At 37.3% G+C, this 25,777-nt stretch overlaps 3 protein-coding genes across 3 annotated transcripts in view; 2 read left to right on the forward strand and 1 right to left on the reverse strand.

The window, feature by feature from the left end:
* LOC115217017 (N-terminal kinase-like protein) overlaps positions 1-8,886 on the reverse strand; it is a 30,222-nt gene extending 21,336 nt beyond the window's left edge. The window contains exons 1-3 of the mRNA XM_029786545.2: positions 8,692-8,886; positions 1,930-1,989; positions 1,171-1,251 (exon numbers count right to left, since the gene is read on the reverse strand). Coding sequence (XP_029642405.1) covers positions 1,171-1,251; positions 1,930-1,989; positions 8,692-8,805 — 255 coding nt within the window. The 5' untranslated portion in view covers positions 8,806-8,886. The remainder of the gene's footprint in view (positions 1-1,170; positions 1,252-1,929; positions 1,990-8,691) is intronic.
* A 757-nt stretch (positions 8,887-9,643) lies between these two features.
* LOC115217497 (BTB/POZ domain-containing protein KCTD3-like) lies at positions 9,644-24,463 on the forward strand. The gene is made up of 2 exons (XM_029787208.2): positions 9,644-11,884; positions 24,418-24,463. The coding sequence occupies exon 1, from the start codon at positions 9,671-9,673 to the stop codon at positions 11,837-11,839; it is 2,169 nt and encodes a 722-aa protein (XP_029643068.2). The 5' UTR covers positions 9,644-9,670; the 3' UTR covers positions 11,840-11,884; positions 24,418-24,463.
* LOC115217331 (Bardet-Biedl syndrome 1 protein) overlaps positions 21,798-25,777 on the forward strand; it is a 35,335-nt gene continuing 31,355 nt past the window's right edge. The window contains exon 1 of the mRNA XM_029786990.2: positions 21,798-22,005. Coding sequence (XP_029642850.1) covers positions 22,001-22,005 — 5 coding nt within the window. The 5' untranslated portion in view covers positions 21,798-22,000. The remainder of the gene's footprint in view (positions 22,006-25,777) is intronic.

The following is a 25,777-nucleotide window of genomic DNA, read 5'->3' on the forward strand; positions in this document are numbered from 1 at the left end:
TTTTAGAATGTATTTTATACAAAGATGAAGGCAGTGCCCCAGCATGGCCACAGAGCAATGACTGAAACAAGTAAAAGAAAATCAAAATTTTTTCCCATTTGACATTTTATTTTTTTTTAACAAATGTGATAAAATTCCAGGTTTACTCATTTACAACAACACCCTATCTACACTAGAAGACACACGGATGCACGCACACACACACAGAGGGTTTCTTCCAATTTCTGTCAACAAAATCCACTTGCAAGGCTTTGGTCAGCCTGGGACTATGACACAAGGCATTTACCTAAAGTGTCACAGAGTGGGGCTGAACCCAGAACCATGTGGTTGGGAAGCAAGCTTCTCAACCAACAGCCACACTATACTTATTCATTGGACAACAGAAAAAAAGAAACCCAGATATATTTATCCACCAAGAACTGTTTTTTTGACAAATATAAATTGGTGACAGAGGCAGTATTCATATTGGGAGGTGATATCTCCACTTTAACATGGGTGTTCCCTTAGAACAAACTATACTGTGGTAGACACCCCAAGAGAAACTCTCTCATATTGGCTTTTGGTGCACAATGGTGGGAATTACTTATCTCTCCCTTCTAGTCATATAAAAAAGGGGTGTATTTGGCACCAAAAGTCGGTATCAGAGTTTCTCTCATGGCATCTACAGCAGTAAACTTCATTCTAACAAAACATCCACGTTTTTAAATCGGGGATAAACCTTACCCCTTGCTATTTAATACTGCCTCTGTCCCCAAGATATATTTTTTGAACAAGGTCACTGGCCAATCGTGACACCAGGGCCTCTTCTGGCCCCAGTTTTTCCTATATATCGCTGGTAGGCAGACGAGTTGCTACTCTCTCTGAAAACTGTGTTGCAAATATTTAAAAGATGAGGATGAGACAATGAACGGAAACTGTTGCAAGTATTTTGGGAAGAACAAAATGAAGAATGCAATATTTTGTATTAATTGAGAAATTTTTAATTTTTGCCAGCTGGTCTTAAACTTTTGGCCATGACCAATACACACACACACATATATATATATATATATATATACACACATAGCTGTCACACAATTGTAAACATGGAATGCATTAGCAAAAAGAAACGGTAAGATGGAGTTGGATACAAATTGTTAACACATAAAAATGATTGAATCATAAACCAACCTCTAAGCCATCCAGGTAAGAGAGTATGTTTGGATGTCGAAGAGTTTTTAGTCTTTTAAAGGCAGCCTGAGCCGTTTGGAGCTGGAAAATGGAAAGATATAAGGGATGAACGGATGTAAAGTTTGTGGAATAGAAATTCAATAAACAAAGTGGTGATGGAAGGTGGGGGGGAGGTGAAGAAATTTTGCACTTGGAGCAGGGATTGGTGAGTGGATAGGAGTAAAAATCCCCATTGCAAAAAGTCAATGGTTCAAATACCATCACTGGCACCGTGTTATGTCTCTAACAAAGATATTTAATTGTCAAACTCTGCAGTCCACCTAGCTGTAAATAGGTACCACAATGCAGGAATAACTCAATGTTCTAATCACTCCAAAACTGAGTTTATAACCTGCTTCTGATCGTTGGCTTACCAGCAGCAGCAGTTCAAGTCTCCTGAGAGGAGTCTGAGTTAAACTGAAGAGTCAGGGTTAAAAGACAACCATGGAGACATAGTCTGAGGTCAGACTGACTGAGAGAGAGAGAGAGAGTGGCAGGGGTAGACAGTCTCTGCAAGCGTGTGTGTGTGTATAGATATGTCGAGAGAGAGAGAGAGAGTGAGTGTATATACATGATGACATGTGTCAAAGTGACAGAGAAATGGACAGTGTGAGATGTAGGTTATGGTAGGTGTGTGGAGGGGTATGTTATGACAGTAACGATGTGGCAGGGTGGTGGCAGTGGTGGGAATGGTGTGAACACTACCAAAGCCATTCTTACCTGGCTACTGTCAGCACTTTTCACATCAAAAGCAAAAATGGAAACAGCATCACCATTGACCTGGAATGAGAATTAATGGTTTCTGGTTTAGGTAGAAGATCACAGAAGACTATACACCGACGACACCTGGGATATGACTGGTATAATATGGCTTATCAACTCCACAAAAGTGCAAGGTGATGTCAACCATGGCAAGATCAAATCTCTTGAGGCGTAAAAGTGAAATAAAAAATAAACAGAAACAGTATTTATTAAAGACACAATAATTATAATTTATTATATTAATAGATTAGGTTATATTAGATTTATTTATACAAAAGTCATTATTTATGCAAATATTTAGTAATTATTATAATAACAGATATAATATTGTTGGCTTCATTAATTACATAGAACAGTCTGGAGTTTTGGATGAGTTTGCTAATTGAATTAATTAGAGCAAGAAGAGATAATTAATCAGCAATGTCCTGCATACATGCCATAGTCCTGATAAGTATGTAGATAAGAGAGAGAGAGAGAGAGAGAGAGAGAGAGAGAGAGAGAGAGAGAGAGAGAGAGGGAGAGGGAGAGAGAGAGGGAGAGAGAGAGGGGGAGAGAGAGAGAGAGGGAGAGAGAGAGAGGGGGGGAGAGAGAGAGAGAGAAGCCTGGGTGAAATGAGTAGTGGACAGTTTGAGATTATAGGAGCCAGATATGGAAAGGAGACACTCAGTAGTTGAGGTGTTGACTAAAGATTGAATATCTCACCTGTATTTCAAATGAGAGAGAGAGAGATTAAAGCAAACAATAGAACCCCCTGCCCCGTACCCTTCATCTACCCCTTTTGATGTTGCTGTCAGTGTGAGACAGAAGTGGGTTAGGATACAAAATAAGAAAATCAATTCTAATACAGAGCACCCTTACAACACTGTAGAGTGTGTGTGTGTGCCTCGCTCTGCTCCTTTCAGACTGTAGGGATTAGGGCAGTGTTAACTAAACAAGCTGTCATCCTGTGTTGCAATTAATAACAAATCCACAGGGTATAATTAAATGATCTACTTGACTCAATGGTAAGAGAAGGAAGGACATTACAAACACAATCAGTTTCTTAGACTTTCGGCCAACTAGAAATAGTAGCAAAACCTCCCTCAAATCACACCCTGCTACCTTCCTATTTTCGCTCCTAACAACTTCCACATGGTACCTGGATTTACTAGAAAGAACAACAAAATCTAAAAAATCAAGTTTACTCTGAACAGACAAGGAAAAGCCTCTGCACAATCACTTGACCTGCTAGAAATAGCAACCAAGTTTTTGTCAAATTATACCTGACTGAAAGGACAGATTAGATAATGTGGTGTCTTGAAAAAAGACGATATATTTCATCTGTGAGAAAACTGCCTGGAGAACAGCGTTTTTCCTGGTGGTGGTAGTAGTAGAAATGATAGTTTCAAATTTTGGCACAACACCAAATAATAATAATAATAATAATAACAACAACAACAACAACAACAACAGGTGCTGCTATTGAGAGGTTTGCTTCTCAGATACATGGTTCTCGATTCAGTGTCTGTGAGTGGCACCTTGGGCAAATGTCTTCAACTATGGCTCAGGCTGATGAAAGCATTGTGAGTAGATTTAGCAAATGGAAACTGAAAAAAACCCATTGTGTGTGTGTTTATGTCTCCTTGCCTTGACAGTTGTAAATGAGTGTCACTGTCGTCTAAGCGGTGTCATTCATATCCAATCATCATCATCATCAGCAATTAACATCAGTTTTCCACGCTTGCAGGGTGGAATGGTTTGGCTGGAGTTTCTAAGGCCAGGGGCCACATCAGGCCCCATTGTCTGTAGTGGTATGCTTTTTATGACTGAATGCCCTTCCTAATACCAACCACTTTACAGGGTCTATTGGATGCAGTTTATGGGGCACCAGTACCACCAGTGCTTTTAACATGACACCATGTGAAAACATGTCTGGCCATGAAGAAATATAACCTGGATTGGAAACAGGTAAAGGTTGGTGACAGAAAGGGCACCCAGCTGTAGGTCAGTCTCTGCCTCAGTAAACAACATCCGATCCATGCAAGGATGGAAAAGTGGAACAGACAACATCTAAGATTGGCACAAAAAGAACAACCAATTACTCATGTTAGCCTGGAGGGGAAAAAAGGTAGCATTCAAATTGAAACTCCAGTGTCTGAACACACACAAACATTATTAATTATTTGTAGGATTCATAATAATAAGGACACCAAGTCAAGGTTGAAATTAGCACATCCATGTAAATAGTGTGGATGGACATGTCCTAACACTCAAATACATGAATGAATCAATATACACATTCATATAATGAGTATGAAAAATATACATAAGCATGTCAGAAAGCAGTTTCACAGTCCACTGTGAGTTCCAGGTGCAACATAGGGAAGGTGTGGTGTTTACATAAAAAAAAGAGCACAAATTGGGGAGATGTTCACTACAGCTGTTTCAAATGTGTTGAACCAAATTTTAAATTGTAATTCCTCTGAGAAAACAGTTTTCTTCATGATGTAATCATTGTATTCATCAACAAAAAACATGTCTGAAACAGCTGTAGTGAGCGTAACCCAATTTGTGTTCTTTATGTGCAAGTGGCACATAAAAAACACCATTTGAGCGTGGTCAATGCCAGTGCTGCCTGACTGGCTCCCGTGCCAGTGGCATGTAAAAAGTACCCACTACACTCTGGGAGTTGGCATTAGGAAGGGCATCCAGATGTAGAAACCTTGCCAAACCAGATTGGAGCATGGTGCAGCCTCCTGGCTTGCCAGTTCTCAGTCAAACCATCCAAACCATGCCAGCATGGAAAGTGGACATTAAACTATGATGACATATATATATATATATATATATATATATATATATATATATACACACACACACATATATTGTGGGTCTCTGGGAGTTCCTGAGACCCACAATGTGTAGAATCACCTCTTAGTGAGCCACTATTGTTCCTGGGTCTAACTCTGACCCAGAACAGTGGAACCTGTGAGGGTAGCAGTCACAGTGGGTTAATTAGCATATATGATAACAATCCAGATGAGTGGAGGAATGCTGAAATACCTTTTGTTGGTGTCAGGATGTGTAGTAAAACCACTGAGAGTGAGGGACCCCTAGCTGTTGTCACAACATCCTTCTAGAAGGACACCAATGTACAACCTGTGGCCTCCTATGATTCCTGGCCATCTTGCTTTGGCCTGTCATTTGGTACCATTCAAGGTGACTGAGAGAGTGGCACTCACGTTCTACAAGAGCTTATCACTCTAATCCAGTGGCAAACAGATGTCTCTTTGTGGTGACTTCATTTGTCATTCCATCCACTGAAAGTGCTCTACAGATGGAAGGGTGGCAACGGGTGCAGACGGCACCAGTTGGAAGTGTGCAATCAGTTACAACTGTTGCTCTGTCAAACATGCTTCAAACCATGCAGGACTGGATAATCATCTGAGAGGCCATGGACGGAAAGGCGAAAAATACCATCAACCACTTAGAAGTAGAAGGAGATGCAATCATTGTGAAGATGGAGCAATCATCCTGTGTGTCCCCGTCCACATCTTAACATTGCTTGGTAGTTACAAATGAACGTCACTGTTATATAAACATCACTCAGTGTCAGTCTTCCGTGAAAACATGTCTGGCCATGAAGAAATATTACCATGCTTGAAAACAGGTGAGGGTTGGTGACAGGTAAGGTATCCGGTCGTACAAAATCTGCCAGAACAGATTCCGTTTTTCACTCATACAAGCATGGTAAAGTGAAGGTTAAAAAACGATGTAGAGATGATGGTATGTTTAGAAACGTATATACATGCGTATACACACACACACACACACGCATATACGAGTGTGTCTTTGCGTCAATGCTTCCACCCCCGATATGACAACCGATGTTGGTTTGTTTACATCTCCGTAATCTAGTGGTTTGGCAAAAGAGACCGATAGAATAAGTACCAGACTTAAAAAACAAAACAAAAACAAACATAGGCACTGGGAGTGATTTGTTCGATTGAAACAGTTGAAGGTGGTGCCCCAGCATGGCCGCAGGCCAATGACTAAAACACGTAAAAGATTTACATAGCACACATACATTTGTACATATTACGGTTTTAAGTCCCCGGCAACATTATATCGGAATGACAGGTAAAAAGGAATGTGAGAGAGAGAGAGAGAGAGAGAGAGAGAGAGAGAGAGAGAGAGAGAGAGAAAGAGAGAAAGAGAGAGAGAGAGAGAGAGAGAGAGAGAGAGAGAGAGAGCACTTGGCTCGTGCAATGATGTTTAATTATGACTTAAATTGTTTAATATTTCGCTGCAAATATAATTTTTATTTTTTATATTTCATCTAGTTTCAGCTCACGAGCTGTGGCCATGCTGGGGCACGGCCATTTGTTCCCTTTCTAAATTTCAATAAGACGAAACTGATGCAATAATAATATTGTTTGAAGTAGCAGTTGTTGTTGCTCAGTCTCTGGTCAGCACTGACCCAGGCTCTCCAGCCACGACCACACCATCTATTTAGTATATAACTCAACTAACCACCTTATCCAATGTGTCCTTTTATTAAGCCCTCACAAATCAAGGGTCTGCGTAACCATATTCCTCAATGCTCGGTTTCTTTTGTTTTCGAACAAATAATGATTTGGAAACAAAAAAAAAATCCATTTTTTGATGACGTGACTTAAGAATGTAAAGACTAAAGATTTATAAGAAAAGCGGAAGGACACTCTGATAGGAGGAAATAAGTGATTAGATCGATCGTAATATCTAAATGATACGATATTTTACGGACCCTGGAAGGATTAACACCGAAGTAGTGATTTATAGATAATCACAAGGCAAGATATGTTGGTGGGAAGGGTATATAGGGTGTGCCCCTCGAAGAAATGTTATGTTGTTCTTGTTCTTTATGTTCCGAGTTTAGAACAAACCAAATTCGACGTTGCTTTCCACCTTTCCAGGGTCGATAAAATAAAGTTCCAGGCAAGTACTGGAGTTGAATTCATACGAATTCAGTGGTCTTCGTGTAATGTGAATGGAATTGTAAAAGATAAACTCATAGAGAGCCAAGTTTCTTGTTTGCTCTCGTTCCCCCCCCCCATCTCTCGCCGAGTGTATGAAACGTGAAGTTGACCCCAGGAGAGAAATAGTGAGATATCTAAGTAGAATCGTGTGTAATTCATTCGGGAAAAGACCACAATTAACAAACGTAAACAGAAAGGCTGCGTTGATGGAACAATCAAAGACCCTCCATCATCTGCCGAGTTGTAAACTATATTTGGATAGTTTCCTTGTTGGGTCTACAAGAAGGTGAAAGGGTCCATGAGCTCACAGCCAGGTGTCTTCGACTCGGCGGAGAGAGGCAGCAGAAGAACCCAGCTCTACATTGCAGGATATTCACTTATGTAACTAAGTTGGACCCCCCCCCTAAAAGACAAGGCGGTGGTGGTGGCGTTAAGCCAAAAGACAGAAGTTCGCTGCACAAGAAAGCGTCAGACCATCTCAGATTTCTCTGACAAGGCTTGAGTCAAACGGGGGCAATAGCAGAAGACAACGAGCTCGAACTCGGAGAACCAGGTTATTGCGAAGCGAACTTCTTGACCTTACAGCCATGGATACACACAACGATAGAAAATGAACAATAATTTAAATTAATCAAAATCCAATTAAGCACAAAAAAAAAAAAAAACAAAGAAAATATTTTACGAAAACCAGGAAACAGAAGTCCGTTTGGCACAAGAAAATGTTTTAATCTTAAATCAGTTTCTGATCAAAGGTGCTCCAAGCATGACCACCCCGTCTTTTTAATTTTTTTTTATAATGAATCAACATTCAGAAACATTGGGGAAAGATTTTAAAAGTCTTGAACGGAATTAATTTTAGAAGAACTTTCCCTTGGCACAGTGCTACCAAACCCAAGTTATCAAATGTCTCCCCCTTTCCACCCCATTTTAGTTTGGCCAAATGAAAAGTAGCTGTCCGAGTCCTTCCAGTGAGATTGAAACCGTTAACGTTCATTTCGAAAAGATACAAGTCGATGGCTGCAGGAAAAAAAAATTGTGCAAGAGTAAAGGGTATGGTCTGAGGAAGATTTAGCTGCTATTTTTAGCATATTGAGCAAAAGTGTAGAGTTTCCTCAGCCAACTGTACACACCCAGTTTGATTTGCAGTGGAAACAATTCTGGTTGCTGTCACATTACTTCTAGTTTACGATGATTGTCAACAAGCTGGAGTGAGATGGAAACACTTCAGTATCAATATGAGAGGGAGAGGGAGAGAGAGGGAAAGAGAGAGAGACCACCAAGCTGTTGGTATTTTATCACACACACACACACACACATATATATATATCGACCATATAAATGTTGATTAAATGACTTGTACCGAAGTTTAGGATACGAAGTGGGAAATAGTCTGCTGATTTGGTTAAAAGCAAATTTGAGAAACAAGCCCATAGCCTAATGTCACCGAGAGGAAGAATAAGGGATAAATGAATAAATCAACAAGTTTCAATAAATATTTCCCCTAAAATATATCTTAACAAGGAATAAACCTTACGATAAAAATTCCTCTTTCCTACATCTTCCACATCTACATACACACACACATTATATATGCAAGTGTATATATATATATATATATATATATATATATATATGCAAGTGTGTATATATATATATATATATATATAAATGAATGTTTATATTTATACATAACATGACGTGTTAATAAAATGGTAATAATTACCTTCTTTTTCCCAGGATGAAGTGTCCAAAGTGATTTTCCATTTAAAACACTGACAGGTTCACCAACATCATAATTGAAATCCTTGACTGGGTCTCGGGAGAAGAAGGACCACATCGTGGCAGAGGATTGAAACCTCGACTGTCAAATAATCAGCCGCGTGTCACTTTGGTTGGCCACCGGAAAACGGTGTTGGTGTCCACACTAAAATAATAACCCCAGTCTTTCTAATCTGGATTTGATACATTAACTTTTGCAATTGATTCTTGTAATAAAATCAGAATCATTTGATACCAAAAATATTCGATACCATTCTTATGAAATGTTCGAAATAAATTCTGAGAATTTCTTTATTTCCATCGACTGATTTTTCTACAAGTATTTAGAATATCAGGAAATGTAAGGGAAATAATTCTCCACTGTAGGAAGCAAATTAAGAAATAATTATTTAATTGTTTTTTGAAATATTTCGTTTACTCTTCTAAAATTCTAAATTAATTTCGTTTTCTAATTAATATTTCTGCTAAAGTTTAGGAATAAGTTTATTGTAATATATGTCTAAAACATGAGTAATGTTTGTTAATTAAAAATGAGGAATGGAAATGACGAAATGAAAGGTACAAATTGCTGGAGTAATTTAACGTAATAAGAAAACAACGTCTTGTAATTTGATAGTATTTTATTTATAAAATACTCCAGCTCTTAAAATCTTCTTTCTGTATAATAAATTTTCTTAAGTATCTATTAATATATTTTCTTTCTGCAGATATTAAAAGAAAAATATGAAATAAATTATAATGAAACAGGTGAACATTAACAAATCATGTATAATTTTCTTTAATATCTTGTAGATTTATTTTTTAAATATTATTGTATTGGTTTTATTCACATGCATGTAGCTTGTTAATTATATAATTAACATTGGCCGAGCGAAATTCGAAATGAATGTGATTCCGCTATTTAGGTTCACTCTTCCACAGCAATGGCAGAGAGCAGAGAGCCAGAAGTGAGTGGAGAAGTTATGTCCTCTGAAATAATCAATTTAAACGTTGGTGGGCGACGATTTTCAACTTCAAGACAGACTTTAACGTGGGTACCAGATTCTTTCTTCACCAGTCTCCTCAGTGGAAGGATATCAAGTCTAAAAGACGAAACTGGGGCTATTTTTATCGACCGAGATCCGAAATTATTTTCCATCATTCTACGATTTTTGCGAACCAAAGAAATTAGTTTGAAACATGTCGATATCTCAACACTTCGACACGAAGCCGAATTCTACGGTATTATGCCCTTAATACGTCGTTTGGTACTTTGTGAAGATCTCGATCACCCAACCTGTGGCGGTGTGTTGTTTCACAGCTATCTTTCTCCACCAACTCCTCCGCAACCAGAATCCATGGAGGGAGGTCAGTCTCATTCTCTTGTTAGTCTAATTGAATCTGAACTATGTCGACCTGGTGTGGCTCAGAGGGTTGAAGCTGGTGCCAGTAACGAAAGCAGCAGTCCACAACAACAACAACTACATAGCCATTCCCGAAATTCTTCAGTCGATCTTTGTCATACTCATTCCAGACAACCTTCCATGGAACTTCGACCTAACGCTGTGTCACGCAATTCTTGTGGTGACATTCGTCATTCTCGGAAGTCTTCTTGGGATTTAAGAGGTAACAAATTCGATTCCAATCGTATGCCTGTCCAATCTATGCGAGTGACTATGATACGTGGCCACCACAACTGGATCTGTATTGCTTATTTACATTTTATCTCTTGTTTTCGTATGGATTCCACAGGTTGGCACCTGATTTGGACCAGTTTCTATATGGAGAACCCAGTCGAAAGAGTTGCACTCAATGCCAAAGTAATCAATCCAAACCAGGATTTTGCTAACAAAATGGTAGCTGCTTCCACTGGAAGCACGATTTGGTTGTGGTCTGTCACAGATGACGGTGACAGTAGAGAAATTGGAACATTTAATTTAAAAGTATCGGTAGATTCTTTGTTTTTCATTGGTAGCCAACTTGTGGCGCTGAGTCAAACAGGTAAAGTTGGAGTCTGGCATGCTATGACTCAACATTGGCAAATACAAGATGTGATACCGATCACAAGTTATGACACAGCTGGCTCTTTCTTACTTCTTGGTTGTAATAATGGATCAATTTATTATATTGATATGCAGAAATTTCCTCTTCGTATGAAAGATAATGATTTATTGGTGACTGAACTTTACAAAGACCCTAGCAATGATATGGTTACTGCTCTTAGTGTCTATCTAACACCCAAAACTAACAGCCTCAGCGGTAATTGGATTGAAATTGCCTACGGCACAAGTTCTGGTACCGTGCGTGTTATTGTTCAACATCCAGAAACAGTGGGACATGAACCGCAACTTTTCCAAACTTTCACGGTCCATCGAAGCCCTGTTACCAAAGTGATGTTGTCTGAGAATCACCTTGTTTCAGTTTGTTCTGAGTATAACCATGTAAGAACTTGGAGTGTCACTCGCTTCAGAGGAATGATTTCAACTCAGCCAGGTTCCACTCCACTCGCATCTTTTAAAATTGTTTCACTTGATAGAATGGATAACCAAATGAGTTATCCTGGTGGACATGATTTCGATAAACTCCCTGGTCCTTTTGGGGAGCAGGATGATAAGCAGGTTTTTGTACAACGTGTTGTCCCTGATACAGATCAACTTTTCGTGCGTCTTTCTTCTACAGGTCGTAGAGTTTGTGTGATCAAATCAGTTGATGGCAGCCCTATAAGTTCATTTTGTGTGCATGAGTGTGATGGTTCTAACAGAATGGGATCCAGACCCCGACGTTATTTATTTACTGGACATACGAATGGCAGCATCCAAATGTGGGACCTGACCACCGCTATTGAAATGATGAAGAAAGACCAGTGTGCAACAAGTGGTGGCCCTACACCTGCTGAACTTGTCTATATTCTTGACCAGTTTGATTTGAGTAATTCTCGGTCATCGACCCCCTGTATGAGTCCGTCTCCCTCTGTTATTGCACCTCATGGATTTCAACCCATGGCATGTCGACAAAGGGCTGAAACTTTTCCTTGTGATCAGCAACCGGAAGCAGGTTGTTCTGTTGATGTTGAAGATGATGATGATTTCGAAGCTGAAGTATCGTGTTTTTAAATCTGACGGAATTGGTGGAACACCAGAGTAAAATATCTTTTTGTATTTAGTTAGGCCCCTTTTTGTATTTCCTCCCAAGTTAACTTTATCTTTTGTCCCCATCAGCTTGAAGCCAGCTTCAGTGAAATAAGAATCAATCAAGCTACTCACTGCTTCAATAATCTACACTTTTTCCCTACAGTTTCTGGCCAATGCGAGAAAACTTTTATTATTATTTCTTGAGGTGTTTACCTTTCATCTTTTCTGGGTTGATAAAATAAATACTAGTGGAACATTGGGGTTGATGTAATTGACTCATCCCCTCCCCCAAAATCGCTGGCCTTGGGGCAAAATTTGAAGCCATTATTATTATAGTGAGCTGGCAGATTTGTTTGTATTGGTAAAAATGCTTTGCAGTATTCGTTTCAGCACTTTGGAGTTCAAATCCTGCCAAAGTCAACTTCGTCTTTCATCCCTCCATCAAAACTGCTGGCCTTCGGCCTAAGTTAGAACCATTTATTATTATTATTAAGGCAGTGAGCTGGCAGAATGGTTTTGGCGCTGGACAAATTGCTAAGTGGTATTTATTCTGACTCTTTATGTTCTAAGTTCAAATTCTGTCAAGGCTGATTTTGCCTTTCATCCTTTTGGTGGGGTCAGTAAAATAAAGTACCAGTTGACTACTGGGGTTGATGTAATCAACTAGCCCCTCTCCCCAAATTTCAGGCCCTGTACCAAAATTAGCAAACCTTATTATTGTTAATATTAAGTACGAGTGTTGATGTGATCCACCATTCCTTCTCCGCTAAATCTTTGGTAAGAAATCATTCGGCAGAATTATTCGAGTATTAGACAAAATGCTGTTGTGGGATTTGTTTTTAGCCCTTCACATTCTGACTTCGAATCTCTCCTTCATCAACTTTGCCTTTCATTGTTTCGGGGTTGATAAAATGACATTTGCAAATTCCTGGCATTGTGCCTTTGGAAGAGATCCTTACAAAACTATTATTATTAAGATTGAGATTATTGTTAATAACCTTGTTATTGTTGGTAGCCTCATGTTGATGAACAAATTTATTATATTCTATGATGGATGCTAACAAACCAGCACCACAAGCTGGAATTCAGTCTTTCAATAACTGTAAAAAGAAAAAAAAAACAACTTAAAAAAAGAAAGAAAAACTATAGAAAAAAAAAGAGAAGCTTACTGTTGATGTATGGCTTCAGTGCTAATTCATGGTATTTTTTGAAACTGGCAGAATTTCCAGGGAAAGGCTTCTCCCTGACCATATTGTTTTGAAACTCAATATTTATGTTGGATTATAAGAGTATTTTCTTGTTTTAATTTTTGGTTTTCATTGAATTGTAAAATCAGTTCCAGGCCTCTGTAAAGCAATGTGTTTTTGGAAATGGTTGAAATCTATTGTAACATTTTGTGTGTGTGTGTGTATATATATATATATATAAACATTTGTATAGATAAATTTGATTGTATGTAATGTTTGTGTGTGTGTACATAAATCTGTTGCTCTCTCCCTCTCTCTCTATATATATATATGTATATATAGTCACTTGTGTAAAGTGGTTGGCAGTAGGAAGGGCATCCAGCCAAAACCTGCAGTAGAGCTTGGTACAGTCGTCTGGCTTGCTGGCTCCTGTCGAAACCGTCCAACCCATGTCAGCATGGAAGATGGATGTTAAATGATGGTGATGTATATAGTTTATTTTTGCAAGGAAAATGCTGACAGTCTCATCAAAGTTTTGGTTTCATGCCCATCTTACATACATGTGTATGTTTATAATATGCGTATAAACTTGTTTACACATGCATTTTATACACACACACACACACACACACACACACATATATATATATACAGAGAGAGAGTTCAGTTTTTTAAATTTTTTACTGTACTGAAAACATGACTATATTCTACTTTTAGATTTTTAATTTTGAGGTTTTTCCCTTATTTTTTGTCTGAGTTATTTGTAATTTATTTGGAACCGTAAACTTTTGAAATCCATCCTTAACATTTCTAGACTTTTGCTGTCTCCTTTTCTCGTTCTCTTCTATAAAAGAAGCACAAAGGAAAGAATTCCTCAAAATAAGCACCAATTAACAATGTCTATTTTAAGCAAGTCATCATCATCATCATCATAACAGACGAAATCACAGAACAATCCAGAAAGGAATACAATGCCTCAACACTCACTCCACCAATTCAATACAACACAAACAAACTTAAAGTGTGTTACATATATCATATACATACATATATATATTTTATATTTATAGATATATATATGTATATAAAGCACCATTTGAGTGTGGCCAGGGCTAGTGCCGCCTAACTGGCACCCATGCCGGTGGCACGTAAAAAGCACTGTTTGAATGTGGTTGATGCCAGTACTGTGTGACTGGCTCCTGTGGCAGAGGCATGTAAAAAGCTCTCACTTCACTCTCAGAGTGGTTGGCATTAGGAAGGGCATCCAGCTGTAGAAACTTTGCCAAATTAGATTGGAGCAAAGTGGACATTAAATGACGACGACAATGATGATGATGATGATGATATATATGTAGTATATATATATATATATATATATATATGTATATATATATATGTATATATATATATATATATATAAGAATTTTTTGCGTAATATGATAAAAAAAAGAAGGCTGTGTAGATATTAGAGCATTTATATATATATATATTTCGTTTTGGGATTTGGCACTAAAAGAGAATGACTCTCCCCAGACATAACAGAATATATATATATATATATATATATATATATATATATTATATTAAATTAGAGATAAAACCACTATTAGGCAAATCAAACAGTGAAAAACATAAACCAATACATAGAAATAAAATTAATAATATAATATACAAAATATATAAAATTCAAAATTTAAATTATTTAAATTTAAAGTTAAAATTAAAAAAATTATTTAAATTATTAATTTATACTTATAAATTTATATATATATATTATTATTTTTATTTTTATTATTATTATTTTAATTTAAAAAAAAGTTAAAAAAATTTTTTTTTTATAAATATAACTATCAAAAAGTATTAAAAAGTATAATATAAGATAAAGAGTATATATATATATATATATATATATATATATAAATAAATGCACATACATGCATATATATGTATTATATATAGATATAGAACAGATACCGTAACATGAAAATTTATAACCTTCTTATTAATAACAAATTATAAAAACAGAAATTCATGAAGAAGCTACCAGTGACCATTGTAATTTATGAATCTGATTGAAAACATGGCAGTTGTAAACTTCATGACTGCAAGTGTTACTTTGACCATACAAGGATTACTCTCTCTCTCTCTGTCTCTCTCTGTTGGGTCAACAAAGAGTAATTGCAGTGTTGTATACGATACAACATTTAACAAAGCTAAGTAGGAAATCATTAATGTAGGACAATTCCTCTACATTCTATAAAATTCTCCCTGTAATAGATGGAAGAAGTATCCAGATTAACTCATTATTAATAAGAAGCACAGAGACAGCATCCATGAAATACAAATTTCAATATCGGACTGAAGATGCTTGAAGCCAACAGTGAAGAGCCACGTTCTGGTGATAATGTCTTTAAAAAGGCAGCAACATATGACAACATCACAGCAACCTGAAGATGAGACTAGGAAAGTCTAGAAATATTGAGGATGGATTTGAGAACTTTACTGTTTTTCGCAAACTCAGACGAAAATAGGGAAAGTATTGGCAAAAAACAAAACAAAAACATCAAACTAGGATTCAGTCATGTTTTCCATATCACACAGGTGTTTGTGTGTGTGTGTATGTGTGTGTTCATATAAATATATTGTTTGGTATATATATAATATAGAAATACACGTGCACACACACACGTGTATTTGTTTTTGTATAAACTTGTTGATATTGAGGTGTGTATAATCTCTCCTATGTATGATTAGTGTGTATGGTAGCGAATTCAATCCCACAAAAGGTGATGGGTTTGCATGAATGGTAGTAACCTGCCCACCATATTTTCAGTGTAAATCACAGTCAAAGGTTTTTGTCATTCGTGCCAGCAGGGTTTACAAAATAGCTGCAAGGAATCTATCAATGATTGGGATTCAGTTGATTGTACACACAAGAGAGAGAGAGAGGAGAGAGAGAGAGAGATGTGTTCCATTTGACAAAATTGTGTTGGTATCAAGTTGATATTTGTTCTGTTGTTTTACAGAATCCACTTCTTCATGTCTGTTGACAAATGACTGTTTCACACACACACACACACACTATACAGACACCATACTGAGTGTTAATCAATATAGTCATTCATCATATAAATACTCTCAACTAATATATATATATATATATATATATATATATATATATATATATGCATGTATATGTATGAGTATTTATATATATATGCTAGCATGGAAAGCGGACGTTAAACGATGATGATGATATATATATATATCTATAATGTATGTACATATATGTGTGTGTGTGTGTAGTGGACATCGTTCCTAATTATGCTTTGATTAAATATCTGTGATGAGTTGGAATGTAACAACTTTATATATAAGGGAAGATAATCTTTGTTTCTGAATTGAGTTTTGTTATTTTTTTTCTCCATTTATTGCAAAAAATTTGAAATGTATTCTCACTGTATTGTTGTGCTGTTAATTAAAGTGTGTGGGTGGGTGGGGGACTGTTGGTTGTGCTGTAAGCCTAGTTTTAGTCCATTGATTTGAATTTAATATTTCAGGATTTTAAGATGGACCCTGTATAAAAACTCATTAAAATAGCAGATATTATATATATATATATATATATATATATATATAATGTGTTGTGTTATCTATTCATTGTTGTTGTTGTTGTTATTGATATTTGATAGAATTATATTCTTTTATTCTTTTACACATTTCAGTCATTTGACTGTGGCCATGCTGGAGCACCACCTTAAAGGGTTTTAGTTGACGAAATGAACCCCAGGACTTATTCTTTGTAATCCTGGTACATAAACACACCAACATAAGTTGTCAAGCGTTGGTGGGAGGACAAACACAGACACAAAGACACACACATAAATATATACATACGCACATATATATATACGTATGTGTGGCCGGATTACTGAAGAGATGGTGGGGTGGATTTCCACCTTGGCTACCGAATAATTGTCACATATTACTTTTACAGATAAATTCCTCTATTTACATAATATTGAGGTCTCTTTCTTTTGTTATCTTACCGTTTTTACCAATATATATATAATATAAATAATGTATATATGCATATATACATACGTACATGTACATACATCTATATATATATATATATATATGCATATGTGGGCACAGGATGTCATGAAATATGTACAATACGAAATACGAGTACGTGGAATATGAACTATTTTTTCAAACAATGGAAAACAAGACAAACAACACAAAACAAAAACAAAAACGACCCTTCATCAGTTGTTGGCTGCTTTTCTATGCTTGTATTTCGAGCATTTAACATATATATATATATATGGTGGGTTCTTTCAGTTTCTGTCTATAAAACCCACTCATAAGGCTTTGTTTGGCCCGAGGCTATAGTAGAAGGCACTCACCCAATGTACCACAGAGTGGGACTGAACCCAGGACCATGGGGTTGGGAAGCAAGCTTCCTATTACACAGCCACGAATAATAATAATGCTGAACTTACTGTATACAGTGTTCAGGTGCACAACCACTCATAAGGAAAGGTACCTGTGCAGTACAAAGAATAAGTGAACAGTGAATGAGTGGTTAAAAAAAAAAGAAGAAATTGTGGAGGACATCAGGCGTAGTAGAGTTGGCAAATTTCAGAAAGCATTGAAGTTTTGAAAGATGTAGCATCCTGACAACTAACAAGTGATGCAGGTAGTTTATTCCATGCTTCAGCAATTTTGAGCATCACAAAATATTCCTGAAAGTCATGGTTGCTGTGTTGTTTTTTGATTTTGTGATGTACGAAATTCTATAAACAGGGTATTCCAAAGAAAATGTGTATAGACACATCAACAGCTGATAACTCAGTTTCTTTTTCTAGTTAACCTATTAATAACAATGAAGGTAACCATATTAAACTTTGAAGGAATCCTAAGTGCTGCTGGAAGTTTGAAGATATATTGTGCAAAGACAGTTTAGGTGGGCGTTTGAAGCTAGGCACCATGCAATCACTAGCGTTAGGGATGAATTTGAAGCAGATGGAACTATTCTGAATCATCATCATCATCATCATCATTTAGCGTCCGTTTTCCATGCTAGCATGGGTTGGACGGTTCTACTGGGGTCTGTGAAGCCAGAAGGCTTCATCAGGCCCAGTCAAATCTGGCAGTGTTTCTACGGCTGGATGCCCTTCCTAACGCCAACCACTCCGTGAGTGTAGTGGGTGCTTTTTACGTGCCACCCGCACTGGTGCCAGACAGAGCTGGCAAACGGCCACGAACGGATGGTGCTTTTTATGTGCCACCGGCACGAGGGCCAGGCGAGGCTGGCAACGGACACGAAACGGGGCGGTGCTGGCAACGGTCGCGAAACGGAAAGTTCTCTTACATGCCACCGGCACTGGTAACACATCTGCAATTTCCATTGATCTGAATATCCACAAGAAATGTTCTGGAAGATTGCAGGTATTGATGAGCCTGACTGAGCAAGAAAGGGCACTAGAAACATATAGGTGGAGTTCAAGAAACTCAGTATGGTAAGCAGGCTGTGAGATTGGATTGTTAAAATCAAGGGCCCTTTGCATTTTGAAGTGCTGTCGTTGGAAAAATTTCATTCCTTGAATGGTCCATTGCTCTCAATGTGGATGATATGAACTGAAGGGCATTTAAATGTGAACATGATAAGCAAATACATTATAATAGAAAATGCTGTAAGCATCCTTTGAAGATATGAATCTAATCTATGAAATTTAGATTTACAGAAGGCAAAAATGTCAATTTGATTTACCTATGGTAGATGACAAATGAACCTGCTGTGATGGAGTCAGATTTAGAGGTGATAATGATTCCTTATGATTCAGTGAAACTTGTAGATGCTTTATTTGTCCATGTTTGTGAGGTGACTGAAAAGCAAGCTGGTTCAACCAATTCAGCAGTAGTGGAGGTCATCATGTTCATCAGACTTTAGAGAATTGGTTTAAAGACAGAGAATCTAGCTTCAATTATTTACTGATGGTTGCATCTGATAAAAAGTTTTGAGCAATGCTTTTTATCTTCATCATTATCACTAGTTCTATCATCATTAACAAGATCTTCTTCCATTATTACCGTGTCTGCGTTAGTAAAAGCAGGGTATTGTAACCACTCATCTTTGTGTTATTAGCAAAATTACTGGAAAGGGGCTGGATCAATGACTCTAAGAGTAGCACTGATTTCCCGTGTGTTTTGGCATGATTTCCACAGCTGGATGTCCTTCCTAATACCAACCACTTTACAGAGGGGACTGGGTGCTTTTTAAGTGGCACCAGCAATAGTGAGGTGACCAAGTAACTTGCAAGAGAAACCCCCTCAAGTGAGTGGAATGTAGTATTGAGGGAGGTGAAAGTCTATTGGAGGGACAAGAAAAGGAGATACAGGACTTTAACTGAAAAGAGAGGTCCTTTCAAGTACCTCTACCATGAGGCTCAGTTGTAAATCCCAGATGCTTTCCTTGGCAACCTTGGAATTTTACACTATATAGAAGCTCAGATTACAGACAGAATGCTATGTTTAAGATCATGTGTTAGCATTTATATATATATATATATATATCATCATCATTGTTTTCCGTCCTAGCATGGGTTGGATGGTTCGACCAGGGTCTGGGAAGCCAGGAGGCTGCACCAGGCTTCTGTCTGATCTGGCAGTGTTTCTACAGCTGGATGCTCTTCCTAACGCCAACCACTTTGAGAGTGTAGTGGGTGATATATATATATATACCAGGGTAAGCACATAAATGTGAAATAGTACTCAAATACCGGAGGTAGAGTAATATGCTTTATTATTAAAGATGCAAAAACATTGCAAAAATATCACATATTACCTTAACCCTATTTTCTAAAATGTAAGTGGACATGTCCATGTAGACCCCTCTACAAGAAACCTGTTCTACTCTGTCCCCTTCTCATACTTTAACAGCTCATAAAAAAGAAAGCCACTGTTCCTTTCTCTTCTGTAGCTCCATTCAGTGGAAGGGGATCTTAGCCATGTAATCTCCATAGTAACCTGACTAGTGCTAGAAACTATGCCAAAGGAGACAGTGGAGCATGAAGAAGTTCTTGGACTGGTTGGATCCTGTCAAACCATCCAACTGATGCCAGCATGGAAGATGGACAATGATGAGGATGATGATAGTTGCTCTCTTTCTAATACTTTTTTACATTGTTTGTATCTAATAAAAAAGAAAAAAATTAAAATAAATCTTAAGGAAACCATCAACTACACCACACTGCACCCAACCCCCCACCCCAGCCTAAGTTGTGACAATTACTCCAAATGTAGGGCCATACTGAGGATCTCACTCAGCAAAAGATTATCCTTACCATTACTAGAACTACATTCCAAAGACTGGTCCTTCTCTCCAAGGTCAGAAAATATTTCAGCCCCCAACTCTACAAGGTTCAAACCGGGCCCACAACAGAATACTACTTGTACATCTGAGAAGGTTCTGTTGCTACACACAGGCATCATGGACTACAATCAGAGAAGTGTCACTCAGCTGACTGATATATCTAACCGACGTATTCTAGCCTCTCTGGCCTACAGGTGTGCTGTCTTCTCTCTCAACCATTTCTGTAGAATGGCTTCAGATCCTCAAAGTTAACTGATCCGGTTCCTCGCCCACAACCAACCCAATCGTCTCTTCCTCTTCTCTCCCCATTGTTGCATCCAACACCTTCGTTTCAGCTCTTAAGCCCATTACTTCTTCCTTTGAACATCATTCCCCAGGAATCTTCTTCTGTCCCTCTTTGTCCTGATGGTGTTGACCTGTAACCGTTTAAATAGCTTCAACTTTCGGGGGAACTTGAAGGATCGTGGACGCTGTCCCTTCTTCCAGACCGAACAAGTAAAATAATAGCAAAAAAAGACGAAAGGATAGCGTTTATGGCGTTTACGGAAATACGAAACTATTGTTATGAAAATGTTTTAAGAGAGAAAGAGAATGAGGTAAAATATATTTCCTTGTGTAATGTTTATTAAAAAACGATAAAAACTGGGCGGATATTTCGATGAAGAGTATGTAAGGGCGTAGAAAATGAATGGTTTTTGAAATAGTTTTATTATATTTCTGATGAACAGAAGATTAGCAAAATCGGTCGAACGTCGGGGATTCCTCCCGATTTCCCATTGAGTTTCAACCGGGAATTGAAACAATGTTTAGTTTAGTTCCTCCCTTTAAATACAAAGTTCAAATCTTTAACTTTTCCTTCCGTCGTTCTGTAGTAATAATAATATTGCATTAGTCGTCATTTAATCCCCTCATTATTCTATATTTAATTGTATTATATATTTATTATTATCATTATAACAATTAATTGTAAGACATCGTTACTGTGCCGGGCAAAATGCTAAGCAGCATTTCGTCTGTTTACGTTCTGAGTTCAAATTCCACCGAAGTCGATTTAACTTGTCATCTTTCGAGGTTGCAAAAATAACAGATGAACTCCGCGGTCGATCGGAATTGCTGGCCTTGTCTCAAAATTTGAAACCAGACATATGACTGAATGAATTCAGAAGACCCAGTCTTCGGAGACTTAACAATCAACAGATGTTTATTAATTTATGTATTAAATATAGTATACGTTCGCGTGTATTGTATATAACCACACACACACACACACACACACACACATAGGGTTGTACATAAACATGTGTGTGCGTGTGTATATGGAACTTTAATACGAAACTAAAGGTTCAGCACTTTGTGTGTACGTGTAACTTTAGTACGAAACTAAAGCTACTCCGTTGTTACGTGGTTGTCAGTAACAACAAAATGTCCAACTAGTTGCTGAGGAGAGAGAAGAAAGAGAAGAAAGAGGGAAAGAGAGCAGCCAACGTTATTTACTCAACACATGTAAATGGTTCCATGTCATCTATTGATTCACGACTCGCATCTCATCAAATAAGTTTATATTAAAGACACATCATGAAGTAAGTTCCGCAAAATTTACATGCCCCCCCCCCCCCACTATTGTTTATTCTCTTCTAACTTTCTTCACAATTGTATTTCTTATTGGCTTGGGTTGTTTAGATCTATAAGCAAACATGTTCCAGTAATGACCATCCCGTCTTTTTCCAGTTCACGTATATCTAGGACTACATTACTCAGTATATCATTTATAAAATAAGTGAAAAACATTTAGTTTCGATCGGGAATTGAAACAACGATGCAGAGAGCTTACTCTGTCATACTCCATCCCGTTTGATGCAAGGTTTGGTAATTAGTTAATTAGAGAAATTAATTCATTGATCAGAAGTGGTTGCGGTTAATGTTTACTTTCGGAAAATTCACAAGATCCAATTTTTTCCCTCGTAACTTTTAGGAAAATGAATATCTTTTAATGAAATTTTATATAAATACCTTTCAAACGGCCTAGGTACCGATTTAAATTGTAATCTCTGCCGTTTGAAATGTATTTATATAAAATTTCAATGAAAGATATTCATTTTCCTAAAAGTTACGAGGGAAAAAATTGGGTAAATTTGTTAATCAGAAAATTTACCAAAAATTGGATCTTGTGGATTTTCCGAAAGTTCCCGCCACGGTTCATTGGCACAATTTTTTATTTTCAGATTCGTTTAATACACATTTTTTTATACCCATTACACTTGCTTTTTAAAAAAAAAATTTTGGTGGTCGGGTGTTAAAATATACATCGCTAAGCTCATAACTTTGGCGTTGTAAATGTTGTTTAGCCGCAGAGAACTCTTCATTTAACATTTCATCCGTGACCAATCCATATTTTAATTGTTTCATCCATTGCCACATTATTTAATGTGTCCTTCTCTGTTTTAAGGTAGATTGGTGCGGGTTTTAGGGCAGCTGCTGTTTCTAGCATGTCAAGCAACCCTCAAAATTCTTTCCCTCTTATTTATTCGTTTTATTGAAATTTCAACTTTTGGTTAAGGGGAGGTTACTCTTGTTTTACTGTAATCCTATTAATCCACGCGTGACCACTTCTGGCTCTGTGATACAAAGTTCAGGTTTTAATGCGATAAATTAAAATCTTCCAACAAAATTTCATGTTAATTAATGTTCTATACACCAACTTAAGGATCTTTTCATTTTCAAGGCCTGATTTGTCAGATTTTTCCTACTTAACCAAACAATTCGAAACTTCGTATACTGGTAGAATGTGTCAAAAGAAAACATGCTTCCCGAAATCCGTCGAAACTACACCTGATTATATATACACTTTAGATGAGTTGTAGTGCACCTGAGCACTGTACACAATTATTATTATTATTATTATTATTATTATAATTGTAAACCAGAATGAAAACGGAATTGTAATTTCTAAGTTTAACGTTGTTTAATAATTAGAATTTTAACCAATGCAGCTTAATAACGACAAACTCTTTTTATTAAACTCCACATTATTTTCAAAATGAATTGTAAGAATGTCAAAAGAGGGAAGATGAGGTAGGGGTTTCGCTAGCATCTCGTATTGCCGAGAAGATATTTGCAGAAGGATTTGAGCGATTTTTCGAATAGGATTGCGTTGTGATTGTTGCACTTTGAGTTGATCCTGATCAAATAGAATTATGTATTCCAAGCATGGCCACCATGTCATTGTTTTGTGGTAGCAAGGGGTCCGTTAGCTGTCGTGTCCTTCTCCTTTTAAAATACTTGAGAGAGGTTCAGGTGCTGTTTCTAGCAGGTCGAGCGACCATGTAGTGGCACGCAAGTTGGGTTTTTTTTTATTGTGGTTGATGACAAGGTGAATAATTAATTCAGAAGTGTTATACAGGTGTGACTGTGTGACAAGAAGTCTGCTTTCCAACCATATAGTTCTAGGTTCAATCCCACTGCATGAAGCCTTGGGCAAGTGTCTTATAGTCTTGTGAGTGGATTTGGTTGACAGAAACTGAAAGAAGCCTGTTGTGTATATATATATAATGTTTATCTGTGTGTTTGTCCCCCCACCTTGACAACCAGTGCTGGTGTGCTTATGTCCTGTAACTTAGTGGTTCAGCAAAATAGACCAATAGAATAAATACCTGGCTCAAAAAAAAAATTAAAAAATGAAAAAAACCATTCTGGGGTCAATTTGTTCAGCTACAATTCTTTAAGATGGTGCCCCAGCCTGGCCACAGTCTAATGACTGAAACAAGTAAGAGAATAACATCTTTGTAATGTCTTATAACTTTTACTTACTTCAGGTTCTGAGTTCAAATCCTGTCCAAGTCTGCCTTTCATCCATCAAGGGTTGATCAAATGAAGACCAATCACTGAGAGATCATTCCTAACAACATAATCTCATCCCCGCTTTAGAACTCACCCAGGATTATCACTGGATTAATACAGAAATAATCCATTGATGAACTAAAGTTACTTTGAAGTTTCAAGTTCAAATCCTGCCAAGAATGATTTTCTGTTTTCTACATCATTAAACTCTTAAAATAGTTAATTAGGAACCACTGAGATCAGCAACAGTCTTTCTTTATAGGTTGGTGTCTCTCTCTTAAAGTTACAAATCAATATTTTCCAAAAGTAAATGCATTTATTAAATAGTTTTGTCTCTAAAGATGGGTTACATGTCAGTGCTTATATCTTGCCATGTTCCCTATGTTTCCGAAATTTCCTGCTGGTGTACACACAGGATAAATTTTAATATTATTTCTTTACTGTCCACAAGGGGCTACACACAGAGGGGACAGACAAAGGGATTAAGTTGATTACATCGACTCCAGTGCGTAACTGGTACTTAATTTATCGACTCCGAAAGGATGAAACGCAAAGTTGACCTCGGCGGAATTTGAACTCAGAATGTTCACACAGACGAAATACCGTCAAGCATTTCGCCCGGCACGCTAACGTTTCTGCCAACTCGCTGCCTTAAATAAATTTTAATATCATTAGCACTACCAAAAAGATGATGATGATCCACCTCCACCACCACCACCACCACCACCACCACCATGACTTCTTGCTTTCCTAGCAAGCCTGATGTATATATGGAAGATTCTGCAGTGTTAATTGTATCAGTTTACATGTAGAGGACTCAGTGTTGAAGGCAAATGGATTTAGATTCTGACAAAATATCAATGGTTGTTTCAACAAGTATTTGGTGAGAATCATTAGAAAAAATACCTTCTCTGATGGAGAAAGTTTGGTGAGCTTTGTCCTCTGTTGGTAACAAAAGGTCTGTCTCTCAAACTGAAACGCAGAATGTATGATGTTTGTATACAAACATGTAGAGGATATGCAAAGACTAGAAAGAAATGAAGAAGCTAGCATGCTTTGCTGGATGTGCAGGTAGGACAAAATGCAAATGTGTTTAGAGAAAAAATGGGTGTAAGAGGCATCAGGTGTGGTGTGCAGGACAGGTGATTGCTGGTTGTGTGATGTATTTGGATGATGACAGCTGCATAAAGAAGTACCGATTACCAAAGGCGGATGGAACCTGTGGAAGAGGGAGACCAGGGAAAATGTGAGACAGTGTAGGGAAGACCGACCTTAAGATGTTGAACCTTATGAAGAAGATGACCAAGGAGGACTGAGATAATTAGTTTTTTTGTTATTCTCAACAAAACTCATCCGTCTCAGTATAAAATGAGTTTCTAAATGCTTATCATTAATGTCTATACATCCACACCCAACTATCGAGCCTTCCCCACAACTCATCTTTATAACACCCATCCCCACTTAGCTCTCTGTACAACCATTTCCTCAGCTGCTGTATTTATAAAACCACCAGTT

This window comes from Octopus sinensis, linkage group LG11 (assembly GCF_006345805.1).
Source record: "Octopus sinensis linkage group LG11, ASM634580v1, whole genome shotgun sequence".
NCBI classification, from domain to species: domain Eukaryota; kingdom Metazoa; phylum Mollusca; class Cephalopoda; order Octopoda; family Octopodidae; genus Octopus; species Octopus sinensis.